Below are 27,948 nucleotides of genomic sequence, written 5' to 3' on the forward strand. Positions count from 1 at the left end.
TAAAAATAACAAACTTAACTAACCAAATATTCTATTAACATCTTTATAATTCTTCCTACAGAACAAATATATCTAAATATGTCATATATCTAAAATTACGGGCACCCGATAATGTTGGGTATCTACCTTCTTAAAAAATTGATCCCTTAACATTCACATAGCATTACCTAAATGCGCTTCAAAATGTGACACTCTTAAATTACATAGGAGTATGAGATTTTGAGTTTGACAAAAACTATCCTATTTTCTCCCGGCAGTTAAAAGATATATGTCTAATTTTATATAATTTTCTTTTTTTTTGTTATTATTATTATTATCACTTTTAAACTTATACCATCTTTTAAATTACATTATTTCCTAAAACTAACCCTGTTGTTCTTTCGAAGTTTTGTATGTGTCATGTTTTAGAAAACCAACAAACAACAATGAATAAAAATCATATGGTTGGCATAATGGTTTCAATATTTTTGTTTATTAACTTTTAACTTGCACCTCACTCAAATAGTTTAACGTGATCAATTAATATGGTAGATATTATTTTTTTTATTAATTTTGATATAAACTAATAATCAAATGATTTTTACTAGTAATTTGAAATTACACAGAAGTTTAATACAAATTATATCATACATGAATGTGTAGGTTATGTCACAAGCAGTGTGCTAGTACAATAAAATAATCCATAGATAATTTTAATATCCTATAAAACAACCTTATGAAAACTTACCAAAATAATATATGAAATAAATAAATATTAGGCATAATAGTTGAATAATTAAGATATTGTTTACCTCTAAAAAAGTTTGTAGTTAAAAGGTGTTCGTAAAGCAATGTTACACCTGCAACAATTAACAAGTTTATATGAATATACTAAACCATCTGTCTTTATTGTCAAAAGAAAAGAAAGAACCATCTATACTTAAAAAAACATAGGGTTAAGTGGAGATTTAACTAACATTTTCTTTTTTAACTATTTAACTAACATTGTGATTGATATTGTGGATGCTTGAAGTGTTATTTTTCCGTTTTTCTTTTTAATTATTATTGAGCACAACTGCTGGAAATGTTGGGTGGGGTTAGAAAACGAATGAGACAACAGATTCACCGTCGGGGAGGCCGGAGGAAGCAAGAGTTCGTGACAATTAAAAATTCAACTGTGTGCGTCCCATACAGCTTCCTTTCCAGTGATCGATCTCGGAGAAGAACGTGAAGTTCTGCTAACCAAACACTTCTGCCACAAACTCTAACCCTATCTCCATCTACTCAATTCATACAATCGCCACCTCCACTCTGGGATCTGAAACAGCCACTCACTAATTTCAACTCCGCTACTGAGATTCAGCTTTCGCCCGGCTGAAAACTGCATTTATCTTATCACGATCGGAAATCGAGCCAGAAGATGAGGCGGAGGCCACCGGATTTCCGAAGGCCCGCGAGGAGAAGATTATCGAACGCCTTTTGGTGGACTCTGTGTTTTGTTGCGGTTTTGCTCTTCGTTTTCATTCTCAGCAGAGGGAGTCAGATTGAGTCCAGGCCCGCAATAACTAGGGTAAAGATCTGTTTTCCTTTCTATATTCCCCCCAATTTGGGTTTGTAGCTGGGGCAAACTCTGGGATGAGGTTCAATTAGAATATCAATTGCTGGTCTTTTTGTTCCAACAATTACTATGAATTGCTATCCACTGAAATACGTACTGCGTGATATGAAATTCGCGGTTTATTCTTCTCAATACCTACTGCAGCTCTTGGATTTTTGTTCATTTATGTCGTACTAATCTGACCGGTAGAGGTGCCATCTAACTTTGCTTTGTGATACATCTGTATGTTTTCCTTTAATGATCTGTTTTTAAGTGATTTCGTATCTGATTCCATGCATCTTTAAAGGATCTGAACATCTGGTTTTGAAGCCAGTTTGTCCGTTTATTGGGACATTGAAAGAATAGCAGGTAAAACGTGGGATTAAGTGATAGGAACCAATTTAAGAAACTTCAAGAAGTCGACATTGCTATGAAAGAAGTGTAGTAAAATAGAATCCCAAGTAATTTGAGGAACTTGTGTGCCTCCCTCTTGAGAAATTTCAAGCACAAAAAACTATAAATTTGCTTAACTTCATTTACCCCTAATTCACTTTATTTATGACTACTTCCTTCTGACAAATTTACTTGCTTCTAACGCTAAAGTGGTCTATATTTCCATGTGGCATCTTGAGTTTTAATGAAGCTTATGTAGGCTTTTTAATTGGTACTGCTACAGCAACCTTTTGCTAAACTTTAATGTTTTTTTAATCATTATGTAGAGATCATACAGACACGACAGAATAATGGAAGGCCTCAACATTACTGAAGAAATGCTGAACCCCAGTTCTATTGCCCGGCAACTCAGTGACCAAATTTCTCTTGCAAAAGCATTTGTTGTGATTGCAAAGGAGAGCAACAATCTTCAGTTTGCTTGGGAATTAAGCGCCCAAATCCGCAATTCACAAATTCTCCTTTCAAATGCTGCAACTAGGAGAGCACCTCTGAGCACTACAGAAGCCGAAACTGCAATACACGAGATGGCACTGTTGCTCTACCAAGCCCAGCAACTTCATTATGATAGTGCAACCATGATCATGAGGCTGAAAGCTAAAATTCAGACTCTTGATGAGCAAATGAGCTCTGTCAGCGACAAAAGTTCAAAATATGGACAGATTGCTGCTGAAGAAGTCCCCAAAAGTCTGTACTGCCTTGGTGTTCGCTTGACCACTGAATGGTTCAGAAACTTAAATATACAAAGGAAGCTCAATGAAAAGAATCAAATGGATATGAAACTTAAAGATAATGGTCTCTATCATTTCTGTGTATTCTCTGACAACATCCTGGCCACTTCAGTTGTTGTCAACTCGACTGCGTTGAATTCAAAAAATCCTTATAGGATTGTTTTCCATCTTGTAACTGATGAGGTCAATTATGCAGCGATGAAGGCCTGGTTTTCAATGAACAATTTTAGAAGGGTGACTGTTGATGTTCTAAAGTTTGAGGATTTTAGCTGGTTAAATGCTTCTTATGTCCCAGTACTCAAGCAACTCCAAGACTCGGATACTCAGAACTATTATTTTTCAGGTAGTGGTGGCGATGGTCGGACTCCCATCAAATTTCGGAATCCCAAATATCTTTCAATGCTCAACCATCTCAGGTTTTACATTCCGGAAGTTTTTCCTGCTCTCGAAAAAGTGGTTTTTCTTGATGATGATGTTGTGGTCCAGAGAGATCTTTCTGATCTTTTCAGCATTGATTTAAACGGCAACGTAAATGGAGCCGTCGAGACATGCATGGAGACCTTCCACAGATATCACAAGTACTTAAATTACTCCCACCCCCTTATCAGGGAACATTTCGATCCTGATGCTTGTGGATGGGCATTCGGGATGAATGTTTTCGATTTGGTAGAGTGGAGGAAGAGAAATGTAACAGGCATTTACCATTATTGGCAGGAAAAGAATGTAGACCGGACACTATGGAAACTTGGTACATTGCCACCCGGACTGCTTACATTCTATGGGTTGACAGAACCGTTGGATCCGTCGTGGCATGTGTTAGGATTAGGCTACACAAATGTCGATCCTCAGATGATAGAGAAGGGCGCCGTGCTTCACTTTAACGGTAACTCGAAGCCATGGCTTAAGATTGGGATAGAGAAGTACAAGCCCCTTTGGGAGAAATACATTGATTATAATCATCCTCTACTGCAAAGCTGCAATTTCCATTGATTTATATGAAACATCAATTTCGTTTTCCCCTGTGAAGATTGCTGTTTAAGAATATCAGAAAATTCTGGGGACATTATGCTTGAACGTGCCCATTTTATCACAAAATCAAGCATGTGCATGGCGAGTAGGTGTATCACGAATATTTGAATCTTCAGTTTCCCGTTGTAGCACAGATCCTTTATAATAGATAGTTGGCCCTGATGTTTTGAATACAATTTGTGTCCTTGGGAAGAGCAGTAAACCCATTTTGTTGTGCCATTAACGGCAATTGATATTCGATCTTTGTACCAGTCATGCTCCCCATAAATAGCCTTCCTAACTTGACGATTTTGAATTTGGAAGTTTAGTTCTTGGGAAGTTCGCACTCCCTGTTATTAGTGTATTGATAGATGCAATTTTCATTCCTTTTCTGAAATTTGGCTGTTTATCACTTTCACTCGCTTGTTCTCCTCCTATTCTTTGGTTTCCCTACTACATTATTACAATTTACTTCACAACCAACGATGGGTCATGTTGTGGTCTCAGGAGAGCAAACTTTCTGATACACCGATGCATTTACTTTTTTACTGTATAAAAGTAAGTATTTTGAAATTTTTCATTTTTACCCCCTAAACTTCTATTAATTTTCACATTAACTTTCAATGGCTTTTAACTCTAAACTGCAATTTTTATCCTCTATTCCATTTTCTCTAACTCACCTACTAATTTTAACAATATATATATATATATATTATATAAACTCACAAATAAATTTAAAAAAAAACAGTCCGTACAAAATGAAATTTAACGAATGGCTATTAAATAATTTCATCAAAACTTACAAATTTAAATAGCAACAAAATTAGCTATTTAGACCCTTTCAATTTCATATTTTATAATTCATGTTACACATGATAATAAATTTTCAAACAATTTTTTAAACATAGGGTACAAATCGCAACATTTAGATTAAGGTGAATATTGTAACATTTATCAATGTTACAATTTGATGAGATTAAATACAATCAAGTTCAAGGTCAAAATTAATACTGTTGCGAAAAAAAATTGAGGTGACCCCACATTCTCTTTTGGCAAGCGAAGGATGAGGCAAAGTAAGAATAATAATTAGGTAATTACTAGTAGTTAACACCCAAAGATAATTATAGAGGTGATTTATTATTATTATTATTGATATAATCGTAGAAGTTAATACTTAAAAAGATTGTTTGCAAAGTAAATATTAAAAATTTAACTTTTTTTTTCTCAAACAACAAATTTACCCATTTAATGTTGTGATGGAGTTATTATTGTGCAATACCAAAAGATACAAAAAATCATACAACAAAGGGAGATGAGAGTTAAGCTCATGACCTATTGATTGGAGACATGCGCTCGTTATTGTTAAGTTTGACTATAAAAAATATGTAGGGAAGGATTACAAATATTTGGGTGCTACCCTACTCTTGGCCACCATCTTCATTAAAAAAAAAAACATAAAAAATATCTTTTTTACGTTTGATTTTCGTATTCGTCAAAATTTTAATAATGGCAAGCACCTACCTATTATTTTTTTAAGAATCGTATACATGTTGGATACATTATATTATTAAATAACATCTTTATCCTTGAGGTATCTCATCTATCAAAATTCAAGTACTTTTACTCATTTTGACTCATTGAGATGCACCATTTAATCCAACTTTCGTCATGTTACGAAATTTGTAACATATTATATATATATAACCATTGATCTCAACTTAAGATCACCAGCCAAAAGCGAACAAAGAAACAAGCGAACAATGACTTTGCATTCAAGATAGAGCCATCGGTTCATTCACGAGATGGACCAACAAATTGCCTAATTGGAGAAACCAACAAATAGAAAACCAGAAATTTCGTAAGTAGAGATGTCAATTCGAGTTGTGGTGATTTCCACCATTTTTAAACTGGAAAACCTTTACGCTAACAATCCATTTCCATAATATTATCATAAGCTTCCAATCCATTTCCACATCTTATGTTATATATATGAGACATGACACGTGTCGCACACCCACGTACCCCACTGAGCTGAGCAAGTCCAGAAGCCGGCAGCGTAAAAAAATCAAAATCTTACTAGAAAATCCCAAACGAAACGAAGCTTCATCGATCTGTTGTTCCGTACCATTACCAATAAATTCAAATTTCTAACTGTCTTCATTTTTCTTGCGATCTTCTCTCTCTCCCCTCCAATTCAACATTCTTTTTTGTCTTTTGACGGAATCCTCAAGAAAGAGACGAGAAAAAAAGATTTATATCCGTTTTTGTTTTGGTGATTCTTCCTTCGTAACTAACTCCCTTTTCGTTCTCCCTCGCTTGATTTTTCTGAATTTTTTCCGTTTCCATTTTGTTCTGGAAGAGAAGCCGAGAAGGCAGAGTTCAAGAACGATGAAGAATGAGAACGACGCAGTGGTTTCCGACCAGTCACAGAGACACCGGAGAGGGAAATCCCGTGAAGTAAGTTCGCGGTTTCTCTCGCAGGCCTCTGCAACGGAGGCCACCGCAGCGACGTCGTCTCCCAATCAAGTTATTTCTCCGACGCAGCGGAAATCGAGAAGCAATTCCTTCGATGCTCGGAAACACCGAAGCCAAGAGGGCTCCATATTCGCTCATGGGCTGTGGCCTTCTTCGACTACGTCGTGTACTACTTCTAAGAGATTCGATACTCTCGCGGATTATCTTGGAAATGAGCGACTGAAGGACCAAAAATCCACGACTAGTAATGCGTCGATCAACAAACAGAGGGGTTCGAAGGAGTTCAGTAGCGTCGAACCTGAAAAGGAATGCGCCAAAGAAAACGACAGGCCGTTTATTGGGGGTTCTTTGAGACATTGCGGGAAAGTGCAGGGGAAATATTTAAGCTCTTCGTCGTCGAAATTATCAGTACAGAGTTCGGAATCTGGGAGATTGTCAGTGGATGAGAATGCTCTGTTTGGAAGATCATCAAGAAGGAAATTGGAAAATTTCAGGAACAGTTTTGAGTTGGAGCCGGAGTACAGCGACATCGGGTCTCCGATGTTGGGGAAAACTCCGACCATAATCTGCCGGAAACCCGGCATAATGATCCCTTCCAAGTATATGAATGATGTTCTGCGAAGGCCTCAAAGAGGGTCTTCCGATTCAAGCCTCTCGAACCCTGTTTCATTCGAGGGTTCGCCAACAGCGAAGAAAACTTCAGCGAAAAACGCAATCCAACGAGCTAATTCAATTTCAGGGCATGGGAGTTCAATGTCGCAGTGGGCATTATCGCCCGGGCGATCAGGTTCGCCGCCGATGTCGGTGGAGAACAAAGAAAAGCCGATGTCATTTTCTAGTTTAAAACCTCAGCCTGCAGTAAAAACTCCCTCAAAAGGCGCAACGGGGATGGAGAAGTTGCTCAACTTGGGATTGGACTTGTTCAAGAGCAGAAAAGCTTCGGTTTCCACGAATTCCCCTGTAGGGACTGGAATTTCAGATAATGTTCATCAACTTAGAATGCTCCATAATCGATTGGTGCATTGGCGTTTTGCGAACGCTAAATCTCATGCTGCCACTGCAAACTTATCTAATTTAGTAGAGGTAATGATTTTTTAATTATCAATATATCATAAAGGGTATTGGCGCCTACAATCTAACAAACATGTGCTTCTCCTTTGGAAACTTTGCAGAGAAATTTGGCTAGTGCTTGGAATGATATTGCAAAACTGCAGCTGTCTGTGCAACAGAAGAAGTTGCAGCTCCAGAAGGAAAAGCTCCAATTCAAGTTGAACTTCATTCTCCTTTCTCAAGTGAGTGAAATGGAAATCCCCAACGCTAGTTAATTCAGCTACGGAAGTGTACCACTAAAATTCATTGATTTTCATTTTTGGGCAGCTGAAGCCATTGGAAACATGGGGAGGTATGGAAAGGCAGCACTTAACTGCACTTTCAATGACCAGAGACTGTCTACATTCTGTTATCTGCAGGGTGCCACTCATTGAAGGTGCACAGGTGAAACAACCTTGAATTCTCTGTTCTTTGTCAAAGTAAGCTCTTAAATCATTGCTTCTCACATGAAGTATGCACACAGATTGATGCTCAAACAATGTCCATGGTACTTAGACAAGCTTGTGATCTCACAACCTCTATCAAGTCAACGATTACTGTATATGCTCCGCCGGTAAATAACAAACTGCAAGGCCTCATAATAGTTTTCTCTGAGTGTTCTGTTTTAATGGAGTCGTGATTCATCATACAGGCCAAGGAAGCTGCTTTCTTGCTGTCGGAATTGGCAAGATTTGTCGTACAAGAAAGACTGGTTTTGGAGGAGATCTTTGAACTTCACAAAACCATATCAGCACTAGAGGTGTGAAGAAGTAGCCATATTTATTCTCCAATATCAGTTTTGTCTTGTGTTGTAGTACTGTTTCTTCTGGTTGATAATTCTCTGGTTTCTTTTGTGTGGTAGATGGAAGAAATGAGTTTGAAATGTGGGATTGTTCAAATGATCAAAACGCAGCAGCTACAACAACAGAATGAAGAATCTTCCATTACTTGACTGACTTTCCCGTTGATTTTGATAGGTATCTCGGGAACATACATGTACAATATACTTGACTAGCTGGGGTGAAATCTCTCAGATTACCAAAATTACATCTCAATAATCTAATGAATAAATGAAATTTTGTCTTCTTTTTTATTATTATTATTATCTTGTGTCAACTTCTCAAAATGGATGAAGGGTAGGGATATGTTTATGAGTTGCTTTAAGAACAGTTTTTATTCTTTTGGGTTAAAATGTAGTTTTGATCTATAAATTCCATTTTCCACTTCTCATCTCAATGTTTAAAAGATTGTATTTCAATTCTAAAATCTGAATCAGCAAAAGATGTAGATTCTACGTGTTCAAAACTTCAAATGAAGAACAAGTTGCCACTTGGGGAGATGAGCAGCAGTAACAGTCACCCCCTGTGGAATGCCGGCCTTGATATATATATATACACACAACTGTCTTGCTTAAATTTTAAAATGGATTAACTAAGGTAAGAATCATACAAAAAATTGTCATATATGACAATAAAAAAATAAATTAGAATATTTATCAAAAAATAATAACAACAACAAAAAGAAAGAAATATGCATGAAAGATATATTTTCAAACATAAATTTTATGTTAAATAAGAAGGCAATTAATATTTAGAATCTAACATTTTATGAGAAAAAGAAGTTCATCAATTTCATCTCCATGCATGCATTTTTAACCAAATTTATTAAAATTATAGTTAAATTTGTATTATTTGAAATAATTGTTAACCAACACATGAAAATAAAAAAGTCTTTAAATCCAAGACAACTAATTAAAATAATTATAATGTTTTAAAAAATTATATTTAGTTCTCTAGTATCGAATATATATTTTCATTAAAAAAAAGTATCGAATATATATATTTAATCACGAAAACTCTCCGGTCTTAAGAATTCGAAAACTTAAAAGAAAAAAAAGGAAAAAAAAAAAGAAAAACGAAAGAGGGCTAATACGACGTCGTTTGCCTTTGCGTGTGTTTGTTTTGATGCGCTGGGGTCTCTATTTCTTGCTTCTGTTCCGCCGTATCAGCGTCATTGATCTCTCTCTCTCCGTAGGGAAGGAAATCTGAATCCATGGCTACCTTAGCGGCTGCTGCAGTTCGTCAAGCCAGAGCCCTAACTCGAGTCTCCTCTCCTCAATCAACCGCGACCCTTATTCACCGCCGCGGTCTCGCTGGCGCTGCTGGTAAGTTTCTTCTGTCGATTTCATTTTTATGCAATTAGATCACCGGCTGAAAGTCATCCAGTTTTCGGGATTGTTTAATTTTCGTTAGCTGGTGAAATGCTTGGTATTTCATTTCAAAATGAACATCGCGTCCCCCAATTCCTACCGTGTTCTGCTTTTAGGTTTAACTCCTTAGTATTTCCCAGACATTGAATGATCTAATGATCGTGGAAATTTGAGATGAAGGTTTGAATTATGTCTACTTTCTGGAATGCGTTTTACCCAAAAATTTGAAGCGTACGTAGATTTCGCTGTTATTCCCAGAGAACGAGGGTTGCTTGTATATAATTAAAATGGGAATACTGCAAACTGACTTAGTCACCTTAATTGGGCAATGAAAATTTTTCCATGTTATAAAAAGATTGATTTTTTTCCTCGCACATAATTACCTATTATCTGGTTCAATGTGTATGTTGAAGAAAAAGACGGAAACATTAAAAATAAAACAAGTTTGAATTTTCAGATGCGAAGTAGTTTTTGATTTCGCAGTTGCATATGTTAGTTGCTTTGCTTTTCTATTGGGCAATAAGTTCTTTCACACCGTATTCCACCACTTCATTGAGTTTTTGATGGAGATATTGCTAATTTGCAAAAACTTAGTTTGCTAATATTTGAAAGATAGAACAATACCATGATATACCTGAGTTGTAATAATAATATATTAGTTTCCCAAAGAATAACCTGCATGCTGAACGGAACACAGAAAACCACTTTAGTCAGATTATGGTTAGTAAAACTACTCTTAGTGGGCTAAAAGTGATGCAATTGAACATATAGTGTTCTTTAAGGGTTTGTTTACAAGAATACACCCTACAGAGGCATGTGAACTCTGTTTGTAGTTCCTTTTGTAATGCTCGTGTTGGGAGGAAGACGAATGAATTATCTTTTTGCTTTTTAGTTTGACTATCTTTGTTGATATTTGCAGACCACCATGGACCACCGAAGGTTAACTGTTGGAAAGATCCTATGAGCCCATCTAAATGGAAGGAAGAGCATGTGAGACTTATCCTCTAATACAGCACTATTAGCTTCTTCTTCTTCTTATTCTTCTTCTTTTATTTTACTGACCCCTATTCTCTCATCAAGTAGCATGTTTTAAGAATGAGACTGAAAAAAATGTAACTTTTCTCGACCTTCTAACCAGTGCGTCTCTTAAACTTCTAATCAACTCAACCACAAATTTGATTTTATCGGTTAAGACTTCTGTTTGTACTCCACATTTTATGTAGTTTTGTCACTTGTAATGTTAGGGTTAGACTTATCTTATTGATTTAGCTATAATTTAGAATTTATGGGTTCTATTTTTCTTTAGAGCTAAATGAAACTGTTCATCTCACTTTATTACTTGTTCTCTTTGCTTTGCATACTATCTGAAGTTGAAATTCCTAATACCTTTAAATTAGAATACACTGAAACTTATCTCTTATGTGTACATGCCCTCTTCTCCTAGAGTGTTCTTCTTGTTGCGAAGAATAAATAAACAATGACCTAATTATCATACTTGTGCTTTATTTAATTATTGTTTATTCTTGTCTCTTTCAAATAATGTTTACTAATGAGCAAATACAACTTGTTCTGATGAGATTGTAAATTTTTGCAGTTTGTGATTGTCTCTCTATCGGGATGGGGCCTACTCTTCTTTGGAGGGTACAAGTTCTTTACCAGGGGCAAAGGAAAGAAGGAAGAGGTACTTCCACACTTATTATCTGTGCGCTCTTAATTCTTGAAAACCATTTGCAAGATTTTACAGGTGCTGTTAACTGAATATTATTTGGCAGCCGTTGATCAGCTTTGACTTGTTTTTACTTCTATCTTGGAACAAATTTTTTACGCCTCTTATTTCTGAGGGAATGTCACCTTAAAAGCATTACCTTTAGGCTTTAGCTTTACTTGGTTTTACCTTCATTTTAATTGAGCCATTTGCTAATCTCCATATTGTATGAAATGTTATAATTGGTAAAATGTTGAACTCTCCTAGAATATTCTAGAATACATGAAAATTAGAATTTATGGAATACATCTCTCTACAAAACTCTATTTAACCTATGCCCACCAGGCGTTAGGCCTTCCTCCAATTTGCGAGTAGTGAGCTCTAGTCCTTATTTTAGACTCTGCAAACATCAACTTCAGTGAAGTGTGAACTGTTAAGTATAAAAGAAAAGCTATACTTACACGTGAGGTCATTGTCATTAGGATGACTTGCTAAGCTTTTGCACCTCTAAATGTAAATGTTCTTTTGGTCAATAACCAATTAGATTTAGATTATAATTTTGGAAACTCATTTTTGGCCTTCCTGGAGAGAATGCAGCCTAGTTATATGAGGCCGAAGGTAGGAGTAATGGAATTATTAGCTCCGTTAAAGAATGAGAAACATTCATGATCTCGTTTCTATTTTTGATAACATTACATAATTTATCTTGCTTTCTGTATGTCTAGTTTAGATCATATCGTAACAGCAAGTTTCGTTTCTTTCTCCTAATGTATTCCCCTTTGTTTTCAGAAACTTGTGGAAGCATCACAATGAGCTGAGAGCTATGGGCATTTTCCGGTTATGCTGAAGGACTCCTCATAATAATGTATTCCTTGGACCTCATGAGTCTGCGGATTTCATTTCAATCTCAAATCCCTTCTCAGACTAGTTTACGATCCATATCTTGTAGCTTTTTCTTGACATTTATGTTATTTCATGCACCAACTTCGTCCCATATCTAATAATACCATTTTACCAACTTGGAAGCCCCACAGTTTATTCATAGGATTTGAAGGGGGCATTTGTGGTTTGGAGTTTATGATTGAACAAGGCATTTTTTGAGTAAAAAACTCAGTTGATGGCTTTTTTAGATCAATTCAGATAATGCGCAATCACCTGTTTGGATAAAGAATACTAGTAAACTCTATGGACTGCTTTTTGTTTCTTCAATTTAGTTGATTAAAAAGTCTCCTCGGTTTGATTAGACGTAAATTAGTAACATCATCAAGTAAGCTCTGTGCACTGCGATACAATTTATACGAGACCCATTTGCCTACCCAAACAATCGAAAGATTAACAGGAAGGTATTCGATTCAAAACTCAGACTCCTCTGTTTCTTCCTTGTTTTCTTCTTCTTCTCTAACGTCAGAGTTAGATTCCTTACTGAAACGACCATCTGCATCTTGTCCCGGTTCTTGTTTTTCTTCGCTTTTCAAGTCTTTTAGCTCCTTTTTTTCACCTGGGTTTTGCTCAATGCTACCATCTCCCTCTTCTCCATCCCCTGATTGCTGCTTGTCGTTCTGCTTTTGCTCTCCATCTGTCCTTGAATTCAACACTTGTCTTTCCTTTTCCGTCTGATTTTCTCTAGCTTCCTTTGGGTACAATTTCATTTTCTCCTCGTTTGAAGCCTCTCCCTTGAAGAAGTTTCTGTGTCCCATGCTAATGACCCCACTTTCATCCAAGTTTCTGTTGATTTCCTGCTTCCTTTTCTTCGATATCAGTCTCCATCCATTATCCACCACCGTCCTTTTCTTGGCGATGTACCTCCATCTCTTTCCTTTTATCTTCCTCGTACGTCCATATTTGCCTGTTTCTGTTTCCATCTTCATCCCACTCTTGAGGATCTTATCAGCTCTCTGATTTTCAACTGCTCGTGAATCTTTAACTTCTTCCCCCTTTTGATCTTTGGTGACTTTGGACTCCTCGCCCTCAACTTTTCTCACCTCGCCATCCGCAGCTTCCTTCTTCCTACCCTCGTCTTCCATGCTCTCTTGCTTCTGCCTTTCCTCTCCCTTCATCTCCCTTCTTTCAGGGGTCTCCTCATCCTTCTGAGTTCCATCGCTGGATTCCGTTGCTTCATTAGTCTCTCCTCCTTTACTGCCGCTCGATTCAGGCAATTGCTCGTCTTGTTCTGCTGGATCATCAGTAGCCACACCTCCACGAGACTCAATTCGACGTCTCAAGACCTCCAACTCAGCTTCCTTTTGTCTGAGGCTTTGCGTTAAAGCAACCACTTGAGAGTTTTCATTTCGAGATTCAAGTTCTTTCTCTCTCAACATTTTGATCTCCTTTTTCTTCTCTTTGAGTGCAACATTCATAGTCTTTTGTTCGTCTCTAAGCGAGTCAATTGTGGATAGCAATTCTAGCAGCCTCCTATCAAGCTCCATCTTCTGCGTTCGGAGAGAGTATAGCGTTGCTTTCATGTCTTCGCTGTTCTTCTCCAATTCCTTACTGCGATCTCGTTCCCTCTGTTCAGTACAATACATAATCATCATATTGATGAAAAGAACCAAAAAACAGGTCAAATCCAGAGGGATAACGCATGAAAGAGAGAGAGGTGACCTGGAAGAGGAGTTGAAAGGAATGGAGGTCTTGGTCAGTGCGTTTGAGGAGGAGGTTGCAGATGCGCCTCTCTCTGAACTTGTGAAGCAGCATCACACCAAGCAAGGCTGCCCCAAATGCCACCAGTATCATTACAGCATAAGGCCTTCCTCTGCTCCCGCTTGCTTTGCTGTGGAGCCCCCCCACTACACCCATCTACAACAAAACCAAAAACCAGAAGAAAACCAGAAGAAGAAGAAGAAGAAGAAGAAGAAGAAGATGATGATGATGATGAAAGAAGAGTGGAATAGAGAGTTTGTTGAAGAAGGAGGTGGTTATTAATATATATTGGAAAATGGAGTTTGTTTGCTTGTCATGTAAAAAAGAACATGCAACCACAACGCCACCCTGTTTCGTATGGCAGCGGAGTTAACAAGGTAGAGGAAGCATGGGGACTGCGCCCAAACCGCTCATTTTCATTCTAGGATACTGTTTCCCCTTTCTTTATTCTTTATTCTACTCTTTCTATGTTGACCCTTTTGTTCTACTTTTTATAAAACTACCCTCTTACTTCCCACATCAAATCTTTGGCCTTTGGGAACTTCATATACGAATTTACAGTGAAAAGTTTCTTGATTTTACCACTTATTTTGAGTTTAAGGTCAAACTTGACAAAATTATAGATTTATTTTCTTACATATAAAAAGAGAAAAGGAACTTAATTCTCCCATGAAGTTTGCAAAATTGTCATACAAGTGATAAATTCTATAAAAGCTGTAGAACTATTGTGATCTAGTGTATAAGGCCATCTAAATATAATGCATTTGTACGCTATTTTTTGTTTATAGATGAATTCTTATATCCTAAAAGTTTTAGGCTTTAGATAGCACATGGAGTGGAATAGCTTCATCTATACTTTTGCTGAAAGCAATACCTCAAGCCTTTTGACTTTGCAATTTGTTTCTGGAAATGCTTAATTTTCAATAATTGGATACGACTAATGAAAAGAAGAAAAAAAAAAAAATGCTGTAACTTGACGGTTTCTTTGTCCTTCGCGATTCGATGGGTGGGCTTACTCTGAAAGCCCTCGGGCTTTACCGAGCCCAAGAAAAGCTCTCCAATTCAGAAAATTTCCGGATATCCCGGTGCCTCGAGGAGGGATTCGTCTTGTTTTTTCCGAGTACATTGAAGGATCCCTCTTGTTTATGGTAGAAGTGAACAACCCCTTGTAGACATCCCAGGAAGCCAATCAGGTAAAATTTATACAAAACAAGTTTATCCTTTTCCGATAAATTAATTTTCATGGACGACATCTTCGCTTCATCTCTCAATCTCGAAGAGACCCACCTGAAGGAAGGCTACGCCGAGGGCTATAAAGACGGTCTAGTCGCTGGCAAAGAGGAGGCTAAACAAGTAGGCCTTAAAGTTGGGTTCCAGGTCGGCGAGGAGTTGGGATTCTACAGAGGGTGTGTGGACGCGTGGAATTCTGCAATTCTGATCGACCCGGAACGGTTCTCGGTTCGGGTTCGGAAGAGTATCAAGCAGATGGAGGAGTTGGTGGAGAAATACCCACTTCAGGACCCTGAGAATGAGCAAGTTCAGGAGCTGATGGAAGGCTTGAGGCTCAAGTTCAGAGCGATTTGCGCCACTCTGGGTGTCAAATTGGAGTATAATGGCTATCCGAAATCGGCTTCTGATGGAAAAGAGATTGAGTTTTGATGTGATTTTTGTGGAGATTGTGTAATAGATAGGCTACATGGAGATTTCATAGTAGGTGATATAATGATTGGTGAAATTTGGGTGTTTTTTTAGATGATTGTTTTGCCTTATTATATCTAATAAGAACTCTCTGTTTCATCTTTTGTAGACTCCTCTCTTTGTTGCGCTGTAAAGGCTGGCTGTATTATTTCTATTACGGCATTTAGTTTGTCTATCAAAATATGAAAATAAAAGAATGTTGAAAAATGATTCAATATGCATGATGTACGAGTAATAGAAAACTTTCGCATGAAAGTTTTAAGTTGATCACGATTCATGATAATCACTTTATTTCCCTTGGTCCGACATCATAGTTTGTATAATCCGGTGCATTTCTCGCAAATATGAACTCAAGTGCAGCATTGCTTTGCTTTTCACAAAATTCTAGATTTGCTTTCAAAATTTGTTAATCCGTCTATCAACCTTGAAGAGAAATTACAGACGTGAAGTTATATCCTTTAACTACTGCTTGTAACATGTTCTTATCATTTTGTGCAGCTAGAGACCTGTAGTAAGGAGAGAAATGTCGAAATTGGTTCTTGCTTGCTGCAAGGTTTACATATCCGAAAGCCGAAACAAGGCTGCATTGGACTCAATTGAACGAGCTGCCAAGTTCTTCCATGAAGCCCCCATTATCAACAAATTCACGGATGAGGTTTATAACAGAGTTGGATATACCCTTGTTTCCAAGCTCCCATCAGAGCCATCTGTCCAGTCATGTTCCTTGAGAAGTGCAGTTGTGACCATGGTTAAGGCTGCATTTTCGGCAATTGACTTCGACTCGCATTGTGGCAGCCACCCACGACTTGGAGTTGTGGATCATATATGCTTTCATCCTTTGGCCCTTGCTTCCTTGGATGATGCAGCTATAATTGCCAGGTCTCTGGCGGCTGATATTGGATTTGGTCTTCAAGGTTTGTCTTTTTTTTCCACACCATACCATAATGCTAGATTTTTGGATGTGAACGTGAAAAGAATGCTAACTTAGGAGGCATTTCCATTGATGGGCTGAGCTGAAAAACAGTGGTATACTTTGTATTTCCCTAAACATTTTTAATGGGCTTCTTAAATGCAGTGTTCGCATGTTAAAACTCAGATATGAAGGCTTAATCTTTAACCTTTGACTTGAGTGTATATTATTCTTAAAACTCCTTGCTTTAATTTATTGAATTGGTAGTGCCTCGATGGTGTGCTATCAAACTTTAGATGCATAACAATATTGGAAAACCAAATGTCATTACATTGTCACCGTCATTTGTGATATGAGAGTTGAATATTTCTATGAGTTTCATGGCATCAGTTGCTATGTGTGTTATCCCTCCTGTCATTTATATTCTGCGATCCTGACGATCTTAACCATAGCCTGCAGTCCCGACATTTCTATACGGAGCGGCTCATGAAGAGGGGAGGAAGCTGGCCTTGATCAGAAGAGAGCTGGGTTATTTCAAGCCAAATTCTGATGGTTTCCAGTGGGCTGGAGGGCTGAAATCAGAGACATTGCCACTGAAGCCAGACAGGGGTCCAGCTGAAGCAAGTAAGGCAAAAGGGGTCGTCGTAATCGGGGCAACGAAGTGGGTCGATAATTACAATGTCCCGATCTTCTCTACCAATACCGCTGCTGTGTGTAAAATTGCAAAACAAGTGAGCGAGAGAGGAGGTGGACTGCCTTCAGTTCAAGCAATGGCCCTGGGTCATAAAGAAGGTGTAATTGAGGTGGCTTGTAATTTGCTTGAACCAAGTGAAGTGGGAGGGAAAATGGTTCAGCAGGAAGTTGAGCGGCTTGCAGAAAGTGAAGGCTTGGCTGTGGGGGAAGGATATTTCACAGACCTCTCACAAGAGGGCATAACTGAAAGGTACCTCAAATTGGTTTCTTCTGTGTAACCTGAAAGTGGCTTGAGATTTATTTATATTTGTCGTCTCATGTCTTGTGTGTCTTCTGCTTTGGATCTAATACTACCAGCACCTCACATCGTGCTCAAATTCCAATGTTTCGATCCTTCAAATTTGTGATTTTACAGATATTTCCACTGATATTGTAAATTGACATTGACTTTTCAGAGAGAGATTTTTTTTTTTCAAAATATTGTAAATTTCTTTTATACATTTTGAAAATATAAACAAACAAAGAAATATTGACAGTCTAGATGTAAAAGGAGGATTTATTCATCAGTTCATATAATTTTTACGAAATGTTGTGACTTTTTCTTATAATCTCCATTAATAACAAATATTTTATTAACAATAAAAAAGGTACAATAAATGAGAGAGAAGTATGGAAGTATAAGTAGAAGTAGACAAGTATTTTGAGAAATTTGACTCCATTCACGTAAATTAAAAAGTTAGATTTCGTCCATTTTAAACTTTCTATTACATTTGAAAATATATACTTTTATTTATGTTATTTACGTGAGTACTTCAATTTTTTTCTATGAAAGTATTATATTTCAAAAAGAGTGATAATAATAAGTGATGGTAATTTCTAAAATTGAAGCTCGGGGTTTTCCGTACAATGGAAATTTTAGTGAGACCGCATCCACAAACATTATTGTTGATAAAAAATCTATCTTATCTGTTGTTGTTGAATTTCCGGTGTGTATATGATTCGCTGTTATCCACATCGCTATCCAGTTCCAGATATTGATTTGGAGCATTCAATTTTCTATTTCTATTTTTTTTCATGAATTTGTTTATTCCTTTTAGTTTTCCCCATTTGTCTCTTACTTTACATTTCGTCTTCTTTCACGATTCTGAAAACCGATCCATCTATAACAATTAATAAAAACGACATCGTCTCCCTGCTGCCTACCCTCGCGTTTGGTTATTAAAAATTAGGCACCAAATACACACGTATTTCCATTAAAGGGGGGTGATGAAGGATGAATCCAAACAGACCCACACGTCATTGTCAAATTAATGCCAAACAGATAGTGCATCAATATACGTGCACAAACATGTCGACTAAATATAGCTTCGGACAAACCCTGCCCAACAATACTTCGACTCACAAGTAGTGGTGAAATCCTCGCTTGAAATCGGTAACGATTGAAGAGTACACGATTTTCATATGTGACTCAAACAATTACCTCTTTCAAATAAATACTGAAATATTAAAGACAGATGTACACGGAATCTTGAATCCAGAACATTTACTCTCTAACACTCATTGGCCACAAAACTTTCTAAGCGTTAAATCATTGTTACGAAGGACATTAATGTTTTGGTCAGTTTTTGACTAAAACAAGTGATATTAAAATTGAAAATTAAGAGTAACTTTCTTCGAATGGATATGCGAAGAAGAGGTGGTAAGGGCGATCCATAAGTATCGAAAATTTCTTTTTTATCTACCTCTGTCCCAATAAGCTGAAGTCAAAAAAAAAAAATAATAATAATAAGAAGAAAGTCAAGGAGTACCATTAAATATTTTACTTGACCCATTATTTCTTTTTTACTTTTATTTGAACTTTTGTATCTCTGTCTCTTTTCCAAACAAATTTACCGGGGAAATTTGTAATTTAAACGAATTTACACTACCTCTCGTATCCGGATTAAACAAAATTAAACATGCTGCACGCGGTGGATTAGAAAACAAAAGTATATTATCCATCTATCGATCAGTTTTCGACGCATCGCTGCCCACTGCTGCATACGTCAGGGAGACTGGAGAGTCAATTTTGCGCACTAAAAAAAAAAGTTGTGTTGCGTCCGTGCGGACTCACGGGCGGCCAAGCCCCCGCCCACTCTTTTGTTCTTGGGATTTCTTTATATATAATCCTCCAAATCCCAATATAATGCGAATGCCACTTTCAAATCCTTACCCCTCACCCTAATCTACAACAAGACCAACCAATGGCTTTCGATCTCAGCGCCAAGGTAAAGATTTTCATTTTTGCTCTTCCTTCTCCTTCAATTTCTTTATAATTAATGACCCATTCCAGCGAGAGAGCTTGGTTTGTTGTGTTGCGTTGTTTTGGTAATTTCGAAATCTGCGAAAACGAACTGAAAAGGCAGCGGGTGTATTCCATTCCAGGACAAGAGGAGGGGCGTGGAGCAGAAGGTGCTGGTATGCTGCAAATACTACGTCTCAGAATCGCGAAATCGCTCAGTTCTGGAGGCAATCGAGAGAGCCGCGAGCGTAGTAGACCCAGAGTCGGTAATCATGAAGAAATTCGGAGACAGGGCTTACAACAGGACAAGATACAGCATCGTCTCCTACGTCCTCCACGACACCACAGGGAATCCCATTTACAGCCCATTGCACCAAACAGTACTCGCCATGACCCAAGCCGCTTTCTCCAACATCAATCTCCAGTTCCATTCCGGCGCCCACCCTCGGCTCGGGGTCGTAGACGACATCATTTTCCATCCCCTGGCTCGGGCCTCCCTCCACGAAGCCGCTTGGCTCGCCAAGGCACTCGCTGCCGACATTGCCACTACGTTTCAAGGTTCATCTCCCTAAATCCCAATTCAGGATTTAATTCAATTCAATTACTTACTAATTAATGAGTACATTGCGCAGTGCCTGTATATCTGTACTCTGCAGCTCACCCAAGGGGGAAGGCCCTGGACGATTTGAGACGGGAGCTTGGGTATTTCCGGCCCAACTACAACGGGAACCAATGGGCGGGGTGGTCGATGACGGAAACGTTGCCGGAGAAGCCGGATGAAGGGCCGAACACTGTGTCTCCAGCGCGAGGAATCACGATGATTGGTGCACGTCCGTGGACGGCGACGTACAACATTCCGATATTGTCCAAGGACGTGGCAACGGCTCGGAGAATAGCGCGGATGGTGAGTGCCCGAGGAGGTGGCCTGCCCGCGGTCCAGACCATAGCTCTTCTTCACGATGATGATACGACGGAGATAGCTTGCTATTTGCTGGACCCCAACAATGTCGGAGCCGATCGGGTCCAGAGACGAGTGCAGATGCTCGCCGCCCAATTTGGATTGGAAGTTGAAAATGGCTACTTCACTGATGACTCGCCGGAGATGATTACCGAGAAATATTTCAATTTAATTTCCGGTACTAAGAATCAACTGGTGGACGTGGACCACCAATGATTTCTAAAATTTCTGTATCCATTAAGGTTTCCTAATAAAACAGGTACAGAATGTGCCGTACAATTTACGAATGTCGAACCCAACAAATAAGAAAGCCCTACAATTTTACTCGCATTATATGATTGATAATTTATAACTAATATAAATGCCTTTCTATATTAATTATTAAATTGATAAACAAGAAAATAGCTATGGCCTATGGGATATAAATATATCTTTCCATGTGTAAAAGAAGGAAAATTGAAGGGGGTTTTTTTTTTTTTTGGTAATAAATAATAAGCACAAAATCAGATGTTCAGTGGAAATTGTTTTTCTTTTGTTTCCGAAAGTCGGTCTAAAACATATTTGTATAATTATTTCGAAAGATTAATTTCTTTTTCCAAAATTATTGTTTCTTGTTTTTTTTATTAATTTGTGAGGTGTGATCGCGTGAGTAGTGATGATTTATGTATAGAATAATTGAAACTGTCCTTTAAAAAATTAAATTGTTGACGGTAAGTTAAAGTATTTATTGAAACTCAATTATTGTTCTTGTCCTTTTATATATATATATATATATATATATATATAGATAAGCAAAGCAACTAAATCAAGTTATGATAAGAAATACAACTATTGTACTAAAAAAAAGGATAAGAAATACAACTATTTTTCTTCGTGACATTTAAGAAATACAACTATTGATAATTAAATATTTCATAATCATCATTCAAAGGAACACGGTTTTTAATTATATTTAAAAATAATATCAATAGAAAAAACAATAGCAAATGGTTGCATATCGTTTTCAACCCAGTTTTTTCATTCTCTTTTCTCAAAATAATAATAATAATAAGTTTTTCCATTCTCATGGTTACATTCTAATGCCGGCAAATCAAATATTATTTAAAAATACATGTTAAATATATTAGATTATTATAGGTGAAATTACACCGATTGTCCGTTAGAAAAACGACATGGGTCAAACCACTCGGATCAAATTGTCTAGGTCCAACCTCTCAACCAAACCCAATCGGCATCGGTCCATCTAAACTGATCTAAAGAGGCTCTTTTGTAAATAAGAGGAGAGACTTAAGATGCGGATGTACACTCTCACAATTCTACTCTTGCTACTCTCAATAAAATATTTTGTTTGTATATATAATTATTTGGACGAATTATCTCCTGCCACGTGTTAATATTAGAAGTCAATCACTCACTTGGATAAAAGAAAAAACTGAACAAGGCTTATCTATCTAGAAGATTCCACCGAGTTAAATTTTACCTCCACTCCCTCAAAGGACTAGCCAGCCTCGAAGAGCATCCGTAGGTGCAAGTACCAAATAACCAAGGATAATCATAGACAACACGTGACAAATCTCGGAATGGTTGGAGAGCTGTTGGAGTATCCTGTCCAAAGTTTGTCACTATAAACGCAAGCTATGTGAAGCCATATTATCTCTCCGAGTATAGCTTCGATAAATATTGATTTGAGTACAAAGTACTGACTATATTTTACAGTTTATTACGTTGGTCAGCATCACTTGTCCAAGCTTCACTAGAGACTCATGTGATCTTCTTCATCAACAGTAATGAATATGATTAAGAAAAAATATTTTTAACTAATATTCTTTTTCCTGTAAAAAAAAAAAGAGAGAGCAATATGCAATAGCAATGAGGGTGTAAATAATGGAGGATTCTGTGGCGCGGCGTATCATGTGAAGTTTGGAATGATATGATATGACTAAGGTCACATCAAACTCAAAACAAATTATATAATTAAATTATTAATGCAATGAAGCTTTCCCAAATAATAATAATAAATAAATAAATAATGTTACGAAGTATGAACTATGAATAACCTGCCTAGCATGAGAAAATGAACCATTAGGTCCCATTGGATAACAATCTAAGTTTTTGTTTTCTTCTTCTATTTGAAATTTCATATATTTGGGATTTGAACACACCTTTCGATCTATATTTTAGATACAAGAAGGGAAGTTTAAAGCTAAAATTTGAGAGAAAAAAGGGAAGAAAAGTACGATAGTGAACGGTGGTTATTCAATTTTTCAAAAAACATTTGAACGAGTAAATTTAATTAATTTTTTTCCTTAATCCATTATTAAACATGAAACCATCCCTAAATTGATTTGTCAAATAAGAGAATTGACCACACCCCAGTATTATACCAACCTCAACCATATTCCAACAATTGTCATGACATCTGAGTTCTATATGTCAATTAAGCCATGCATATAATATATATATATTATAAGTACAACGATGTATACATATATCTTATATGTACAACACAAAAGGAGTGGTTGGAGAAAAGGGTAGATGATTGAAGTGTCATTAATGGGCTGGGTCCTATGGACATCGTAAAGCCTGCCACTTTCTGTTCTTTCTAGTGAAAAAAAACTGGTTGGAAATTAGGTCCTAAATCCTAATCTTCTTCATCTTAAAAGTAACCAAACTCTGTACTGTTCTTGTTAGTGTTACCAACCATAGAAAACCGAGTTGACCCGAATGCGATGCTTCCCACTCCACTGATCTACTGGAGAATTCTCATACTAGAGAGCTTTTTATTCGGACCCAGAAGTTTGAAGCCGATCAAAAGTCAATGTTTCTAAATTACAACGCTTTCTTCAACTTCGCTTAAACTGCTCTATAATTGTCTGTTTCAAATTCCAATCCACTGTTTTCTGCATTCTCTTTTCCTCCCTCTTCAATTCTCATGCCACAATGGAATTAAGGGGCCATTCTCTCTTCAACCAAAAATGCTCCAAATTATCGGGGCTTGTGGGGTTTCCATCAAGGCAACTCTTTTGTGTTCATTCATACAATATATATGAGCCACCAAGATTATTATTCCATACTCAATCAATTTTACAGAGGTGATATCTCTCTCAAGCATAATGATAAGTTGCACATCATAAAACAGAACAGAAAGATTTTTAAAAAGGAAAAAAAATGGGGTCAAAGTCGCGGCATAGCAAACAGAGCACAGGGCATGCAGCGATTAAGTAATAGTGCTCATAAAGATCAATTGCATGGAAAAAGAAAACAACCCACTTGGCTCTATACCCAACCAAAAAAATATGCATGTATATATTTGAAGTGGGCTAAAAAAAGGTACCACTTTGTTGTGCTGTAGAGGATCAAATGTGAGCTGATCTGAGAAGGCATCGCTAAATTGAATCCGGCCTGGCCACACAAATGTGTGATTATTATTATTATTGTTGACGACATGATTTAAGGCAGGCTGTGGGTTTCCATATCATGCACCACTCCATGCATTTTGCACTCAACCATCTCCTCATCTCATGCCTCAGGAAGAATTTAAAAAGTTAAGACTAAAGCAATCAGAAAAAAGGGAATTTAGCTACTCATCTATCAAATGCACACACTCCAATAATGGGCATTCCTAATTTTGTTTTGGAAAAAAACTTTTGAGTAAGTTTCAGCTTGTGGGTCGGAAAATGAAAGCTGTGTTCTCTCCACATCCTCCGGCTCTGATCTCTCTCTTTTCAGACAGTAACATCAAAATGCTGTCTTGAAGATGATACCCTTTTTGGGTAGAAAAATAAATGGTGGGATCTCAAAGACCCTATTAGCTAGCAACTAGCAAGTAAAGTAAAAAACAATGCGTGAAGTTTAAGCTTATTAATGCATCGTGAGTTGTGATCTGAAGCCGCTAATTTCTGCAAGATGATTAAAAGAAAAAGGGTGTAAAGTAATGTAAAATTGAGGAGGCTTTTACTATTATTGTTATTGGCAAAAAATTGTGTTAAAGTAAGTACTCTCGTTTACTGTAAAACTACTTTGAACTTATCGAAAAGAGGTATCAGTTGCTAAAGTACATTCCTGAAAACAGTGCTTCTTGGGAACAAATTAAATAAAAAGAAGACAGACGAGGAGGAGGGGATAGGGAATTCAACTGATAAATGATAATTAGCAAGTGCTAATTAAATATTATATATGTGTGTGAGAAAATAAATAAAAATGAAGGGGAAAGGAAACGCATTTCGAAGGACCTCGCGTCTCCCTCCCTCCAGAGAGAGAGAGAGAGAGATTTTTTTGATTAACCCCAATGCTGAAGGCTGAAGGCTGATGGCTGATGGCTGATGGCTGATGGCTGAAGTAAAGGTCCTCTTCTTTCTCTAGTGTCATATCATGAAAATAGCTCTCTCTCTCTTATAAGCCCCTTTAACCGCCCCCTACCCTTTCGCCCCACGACATTTGTTTTCCTCATGGCCAGCTCACTCGTTCATTCATTCAAACCCCATCACCATTACCAAACCCTTCTCTTCAACGTAACCCTTTTCTCCACCAGATCTCTCAGACTGATCCTTGGAGATGCGTACCTACTGAAACCCTCTTCGTTTTTCTGATTCTTTTTTCTTTTTATGTTATTTCCCCAATAACCCATTTGTATTTCTTGGCGAGCCCTTCTCCTTCCCGTATTCTGTTGGGTTTTCCTTTGATTTCGCTTCCATATTCCTTCTGGGTTTTATCGACTTTGCATTGTTGAAGAAGTGTGGTGTGTGTTTTTTTCGCTCCCTTTTCGTGGTCTAAAGTTCGAGTGAAAATGGCTAATGGAATAGAGAAGGAAGTGGGGTTGACTATTTTTAGCGACGAGGAGCTGAGTGAGATGAGTGGGATTAAGAGAAGTGGAGACCATATAGAGGTAACTTGTGGATGTACCAGCCACAGATATGGTGATGCTGTTGGGAGGCTTAGGGTTTTTCTTAATGGTGACCTTGAAATCACCTGCGACTGCACCCCTGGTTGTCAGAAAGGTCTTTCTCTCTCTTTCTTTCTCTGTCTTTCCTCGCTCTTCCTTGGAATGGATGTTCGCTATTTTGCATGCTAAATGCGCGTATATTAGAGTTTCTGGCGAATCTTTTCTGTTTTCGAGAAAAAAAAATGGTTTTGGATTTTATGCATGTTGGGGTTTGTGTAGTATTTCTGTGCGTTATTGTTGAAATGGGTTTTCACGTTGGTAGCTTTGCTCTGCACGCTGGTTGGTTGTTTCTAAATGTATGTTGTTTTGTCTGACCGAATGAAGTGGCTTGCAACTCGCAAGAATCAAGATACTGCTGAGGCTGCTTTGGTTTTCATACGTCTTCCTTGTTGATTGAAGAGAGTTTTGCTCTTGAGCTGCTTGTTATTCTGGTACAATAGTTTGTTGTTCCTTTTGTTTGGCAGAGTAAGATGTCGTATGACTACTAGCCTTCTTGCTTACATGGGATGTTTTATATTAGTTTTTGACTTCTCTTTCGTGACGGTGAAAGGTTAATCAATCTGAAACTTCATATAATCTTAAATCACCACATGGGGTGGGGGGGTGTGGATTTGATTTGAACCTTCCATTTAGGATGCAATTCATGCTATGAATATGGCGTACTGATGTTATGTTCCCAAGTGAATCCTACTGCCGATGTCTTATCAGCTTGATGCTTGGATGCGGAGCATATCCGAATCTATGAGATTAGTGTCAGAAAGTTTGATGATTTACAATTAGAGAGAAGCTAACAATTTATGTATCCATCTGTCTTTAGTTAGTAATCTTGTTGGTATCATCCGTAGAAGACATGCCTAGCTGTTTAAATAGATTGGCATAACTTCAATTGAGTTATTTGGTTCTTTTGGACACTATTCCTCAAGACTACAGCCTTCAACTCTGCTTTACACATTAATTCAGGAGGGAATCTATTCGTTTTTTATGCTCATATATATGAAGTGTTTCCATCAGTTTTTAAATTGCAGTTTCTATAATAAATACCCTTTATTTATTTTGATTTTCTATAATGGTGTTGGTGATTTGAACACCAGGCAAGTTGACACCTGCTGCGTTTGAAAAGCATTCTGGAAGAGAGACAGCTAGAAAATGGAAGAACAATGTGTGGGTCATAGTTAATGGGGAAAAGATTCCGCTGTATAAGACTGTGTTACTCAAATACTACAACCAGTCATCAAAGACTGCTAACGGATCAAGTAGATCCCATAATGGGCGAGTCTTTCACCGTGACGAATTTGTTCGCTGTAGAAGGTGCAGCAAGGAGCGCAGATTTCGTCTGCGGATGAAGGAAGAATGTCGGACTTACCATGATGCCTTAGCAGATATGGATTGGAAATGTTCGGATTGGCCTTATGATAAGTATATCCTCGGTCTAAACTCTTGATAATCTTTAATTCATGCTTAATTTAATACGAAAATCATTAACCATTTGTTGATTTATTGTTCCTAATATTTATATATAGAGGGAATAACTTCTTTCTCTCGCATGCTGGTTATAATATCACTCACATTTGGATTAAATAGATCTTGTGTTGGATTTCGCATGTAGGAGGAGAATATTTGTTAACCAATTTAGACACAAATCATGGTTTAGAATAGGATTTAGTTCACAATAATGACGAATTAAAAGTTGAAATTTGCTTCTACTCCAATATTGAATTGCTGTTTCAACGTGCTCTGCTGTACTGTTCGATATTGTCTGATTTTGATCTTTTTACGCATTTATTTTGATCTTTCTTATTGCTCCCTGCAAATTCAATATGAAACTAAAATATTTGATGCCAGTATCTTCCTCTTGTTATACCTCGTTACCAGTCCTTTATAACTTGTTGAGGCAAGATGATGTGTCAATGCAAATATTTTTAGCAAACATTAGTTAGTTAGCTTTATTGAATCAAATTGTCACATCTGCTCCCTTAATCATAGCATTCTTTTTGACTTGCATCCTAATGTAGTTTAGAATTAGGACCTTACAAGCGATAAGATTTGACCCTTATTTTTTATTTACCTCAAAATGTGAGGTCTGTCTCCGAATAAAGATGACACATGTTAGATATGAACCAAAGGCTGCAGCAAAGTAGAAATTTCTTATGGAAATGACCATGGTGGTAGATATTTAATGCATCAACATATAAACTGATTATACTTTCATGTGTGCCTATTTGTGGTTGCATACATGTACGCTAACGAATGATAAATTTCCTCTGTTGCTTAGAATAAGCTGTGATGATGATGAAGAAAGAGCAAGTCGCAAGGTTTATAGAGGCTGTACTCGTTCGCCTACTTGTAAGGGTTGCACCTCGTGTGTGTGCTTTGGGTGCGAGACATGTCGTTTCTCAGATTGCAGCTGCCAGACTTGCATTGACTTCACAAGAAATGCAAAAGCTTGAGGCTTCTCCCACTCGCATCTTTTTTCCTATCTGGATATTCCCATGAATTTATTTGAAACTTGAATACCCACTATTGTCCATTTGCATTCAGCTGTTTTATCTATCGATTCTGAAATTTTCAACCCAACCATCTGCT

At 37.4% G+C, this 27,948-nt stretch overlaps 8 protein-coding genes across 8 annotated transcripts; 7 read left to right on the forward strand and 1 right to left on the reverse strand.

The window, feature by feature from the left end:
• Positions 1-1,036: 1,036 nt before the first annotated feature.
• On the forward strand, positions 1,037-4,162 carry GAUT10 (galacturonosyltransferase 10). Its single transcript, XM_022285008.2, has 2 exons — positions 1,037-1,549; positions 2,296-4,162. The coding sequence occupies exons 1-2, from the start codon at positions 1,400-1,402 to the stop codon at positions 3,745-3,747; spliced, it is 1,602 nt and encodes a 533-aa protein (XP_022140700.1). The 5' UTR covers positions 1,037-1,399; the 3' UTR covers positions 3,748-4,162.
• Positions 4,163-5,869: 1,707 nt separating this feature from the next.
• QWRF3 (QWRF motif protein (DUF566)) lies at positions 5,870-8,431 on the forward strand. Its single transcript, XM_088120598.1, has 6 exons — positions 5,870-7,323; positions 7,413-7,532; positions 7,618-7,734; positions 7,814-7,903; positions 7,982-8,089; positions 8,192-8,431. Exons 1-6 carry the CDS (start codon positions 6,154-6,156, stop codon positions 8,279-8,281), a joined length of 1,695 nt encoding a protein of 564 aa, XP_087976724.1. The 5' UTR covers positions 5,870-6,153; the 3' UTR covers positions 8,282-8,431.
• Positions 8,432-9,308: 877 nt separating this feature from the next.
• LOC111011068 (uncharacterized) lies at positions 9,309-12,378 on the forward strand. The gene is made up of 4 exons (XM_022284688.2): positions 9,309-9,493; positions 10,458-10,528; positions 11,133-11,219; positions 12,033-12,378. The coding sequence occupies exons 1-4, from the start codon at positions 9,382-9,384 to the stop codon at positions 12,054-12,056; spliced, it is 294 nt and encodes a 97-aa protein (XP_022140380.1). The 5' UTR covers positions 9,309-9,381; the 3' UTR covers positions 12,057-12,378.
• Positions 12,379-12,414: 36 nt separating this feature from the next.
• Positions 12,415-14,039, reverse strand: LOC111011066 (uncharacterized). Its single transcript, XM_022284684.2, has 2 exons — positions 13,845-14,039; positions 12,415-13,750 (listed from the first exon to the last, which is right to left on the reverse strand). Exons 1-2 carry the CDS (start codon positions 14,037-14,039, stop codon positions 12,596-12,598), a joined length of 1,350 nt encoding a protein of 449 aa, XP_022140376.1. The 3' UTR covers positions 12,415-12,595.
• A 1,030-nt stretch (positions 14,040-15,069) lies between these two features.
• LOC148212691 (uncharacterized) lies at positions 15,070-15,542 on the forward strand. The gene has a single exon (XM_088120777.1). The coding sequence runs from the start codon at positions 15,126-15,128 to the stop codon at positions 15,540-15,542; it is 417 nt and encodes a 138-aa protein (XP_087976903.1). The 5' UTR covers positions 15,070-15,125.
• Positions 15,543-16,104: 562 nt separating this feature from the next.
• On the forward strand, positions 16,105-17,625 carry LOC111011067 (formiminotransferase cyclodeaminase-like protein). Its single transcript, XM_022284687.2, has 2 exons — positions 16,105-16,495; positions 16,951-17,625. The coding sequence occupies exons 1-2, from the start codon at positions 16,105-16,107 to the stop codon at positions 17,460-17,462; spliced, it is 903 nt and encodes a 300-aa protein (XP_022140379.2). The 3' UTR covers positions 17,463-17,625.
• Positions 17,626-19,205: 1,580 nt separating this feature from the next.
• LOC111011064 (formiminotransferase cyclodeaminase-like protein) lies at positions 19,206-20,710 on the forward strand. Its single transcript, XM_022284682.2, has 3 exons — positions 19,206-19,451; positions 19,609-20,023; positions 20,098-20,710. The coding sequence occupies exons 1-3, from the start codon at positions 19,428-19,430 to the stop codon at positions 20,637-20,639; spliced, it is 981 nt and encodes a 326-aa protein (XP_022140374.1). The 5' UTR covers positions 19,206-19,427; the 3' UTR covers positions 20,640-20,710.
• Positions 20,711-24,624: 3,914 nt separating this feature from the next.
• On the forward strand, positions 24,625-27,939 carry LOC111011344 (protein ULTRAPETALA 1). Its single transcript, XM_022285067.2, has 3 exons — positions 24,625-25,420; positions 26,457-26,781; positions 27,638-27,939. Exons 1-3 carry the CDS (start codon positions 25,210-25,212, stop codon positions 27,810-27,812), a joined length of 711 nt encoding a protein of 236 aa, XP_022140759.1. The 5' UTR covers positions 24,625-25,209; the 3' UTR covers positions 27,813-27,939.
• Positions 27,940-27,948: the final 9 nt, after the last annotated feature.

Source organism: Momordica charantia, assembly GCF_013281855.1.
Source record: "Momordica charantia cultivar OHB3-1 chromosome 2 unlocalized genomic scaffold, Mcharantia_2.0 BLBB01000002.1, whole genome shotgun sequence".
Taxonomy (NCBI): Eukaryota; Viridiplantae; Streptophyta; class Magnoliopsida; order Cucurbitales; family Cucurbitaceae; genus Momordica; species Momordica charantia.

Excerpts from the sequence above, each read along its gene's own strand:
- GAUT10 (XM_022285008.2), top strand. The coding sequence starts at position 1,400 with ATGAGGCGGAGGCCACCGGATTTCCGAAGGCCCGCGAGGAGAAGATTA. Across the intron at positions 1,550-2,295 it reads CCAGGCCCGCAATAACTAGG|AGATCATACAGACACGACAG; the intron begins GTAAAGATCTGT and ends ATCATTATGTAG.
- QWRF3 (XM_088120598.1), top strand. The coding sequence starts at position 6,154 with ATGAAGAATGAGAACGACGCAGTGGTTTCCGACCAGTCACAGAGACAC. Across the intron at positions 7,533-7,617 it reads ACTTCATTCTCCTTTCTCAA|CTGAAGCCATTGGAAACATG; the intron begins GTGAGTGAAATG and ends ATTTTTGGGCAG. Across the intron at positions 7,735-7,813 it reads CACTCATTGAAGGTGCACAG|ATTGATGCTCAAACAATGTC; the intron begins GTGAAACAACCT and ends GTATGCACACAG.
- LOC111011068 (XM_022284688.2), top strand. The coding sequence starts at position 9,382 with ATGGCTACCTTAGCGGCTGCTGCAGTTCGTCAAGCCAGAGCCCTAACT. Across the intron at positions 9,494-10,457 it reads CGGTCTCGCTGGCGCTGCTG|ACCACCATGGACCACCGAAG; the intron begins GTAAGTTTCTTC and ends TGATATTTGCAG. Across the intron at positions 11,220-12,032 it reads GCAAAGGAAAGAAGGAAGAG|AAACTTGTGGAAGCATCACA; the intron begins GTACTTCCACAC and ends CTTTGTTTTCAG.
- LOC111011066 (XM_022284684.2), bottom strand. The coding sequence starts at position 14,039 with ATGGGTGTAGTGGGGGGGCTCCACAGCAAAGCAAGCGGGAGCAGAGGA. Across the intron at positions 13,751-13,844 it reads CCTTTCAACTCCTCTTCCAG|AGGGAACGAGATCGCAGTAA; the intron begins GTCACCTCTCTC and ends TGTACTGAACAG.
- LOC148212691 (XM_088120777.1), top strand. The coding sequence starts at position 15,126 with ATGGACGACATCTTCGCTTCATCTCTCAATCTCGAAGAGACCCACCTG.
- LOC111011067 (XM_022284687.2), top strand. The coding sequence starts at position 16,105 with ATGTCGAAATTGGTTCTTGCTTGCTGCAAGGTTTACATATCCGAAAGC. Across the intron at positions 16,496-16,950 it reads TATTGGATTTGGTCTTCAAG|TCCCGACATTTCTATACGGA; the intron begins GTTTGTCTTTTT and ends CATAGCCTGCAG.
- LOC111011064 (XM_022284682.2), top strand. The coding sequence starts at position 19,428 with ATGGCTTTCGATCTCAGCGCCAAG. Across the intron at positions 19,452-19,608 it reads CTTTCGATCTCAGCGCCAAG|GACAAGAGGAGGGGCGTGGA; the intron begins GTAAAGATTTTC and ends ATTCCATTCCAG. Across the intron at positions 20,024-20,097 it reads CATTGCCACTACGTTTCAAG|TGCCTGTATATCTGTACTCT; the intron begins GTTCATCTCCCT and ends TACATTGCGCAG.
- LOC111011344 (XM_022285067.2), top strand. The coding sequence starts at position 25,210 with ATGGCTAATGGAATAGAGAAGGAAGTGGGGTTGACTATTTTTAGCGAC. Across the intron at positions 25,421-26,456 it reads CACCCCTGGTTGTCAGAAAG|GCAAGTTGACACCTGCTGCG; the intron begins GTCTTTCTCTCT and ends TTTGAACACCAG. Across the intron at positions 26,782-27,637 it reads TCGGATTGGCCTTATGATAA|AATAAGCTGTGATGATGATG; the intron begins GTATATCCTCGG and ends TCTGTTGCTTAG.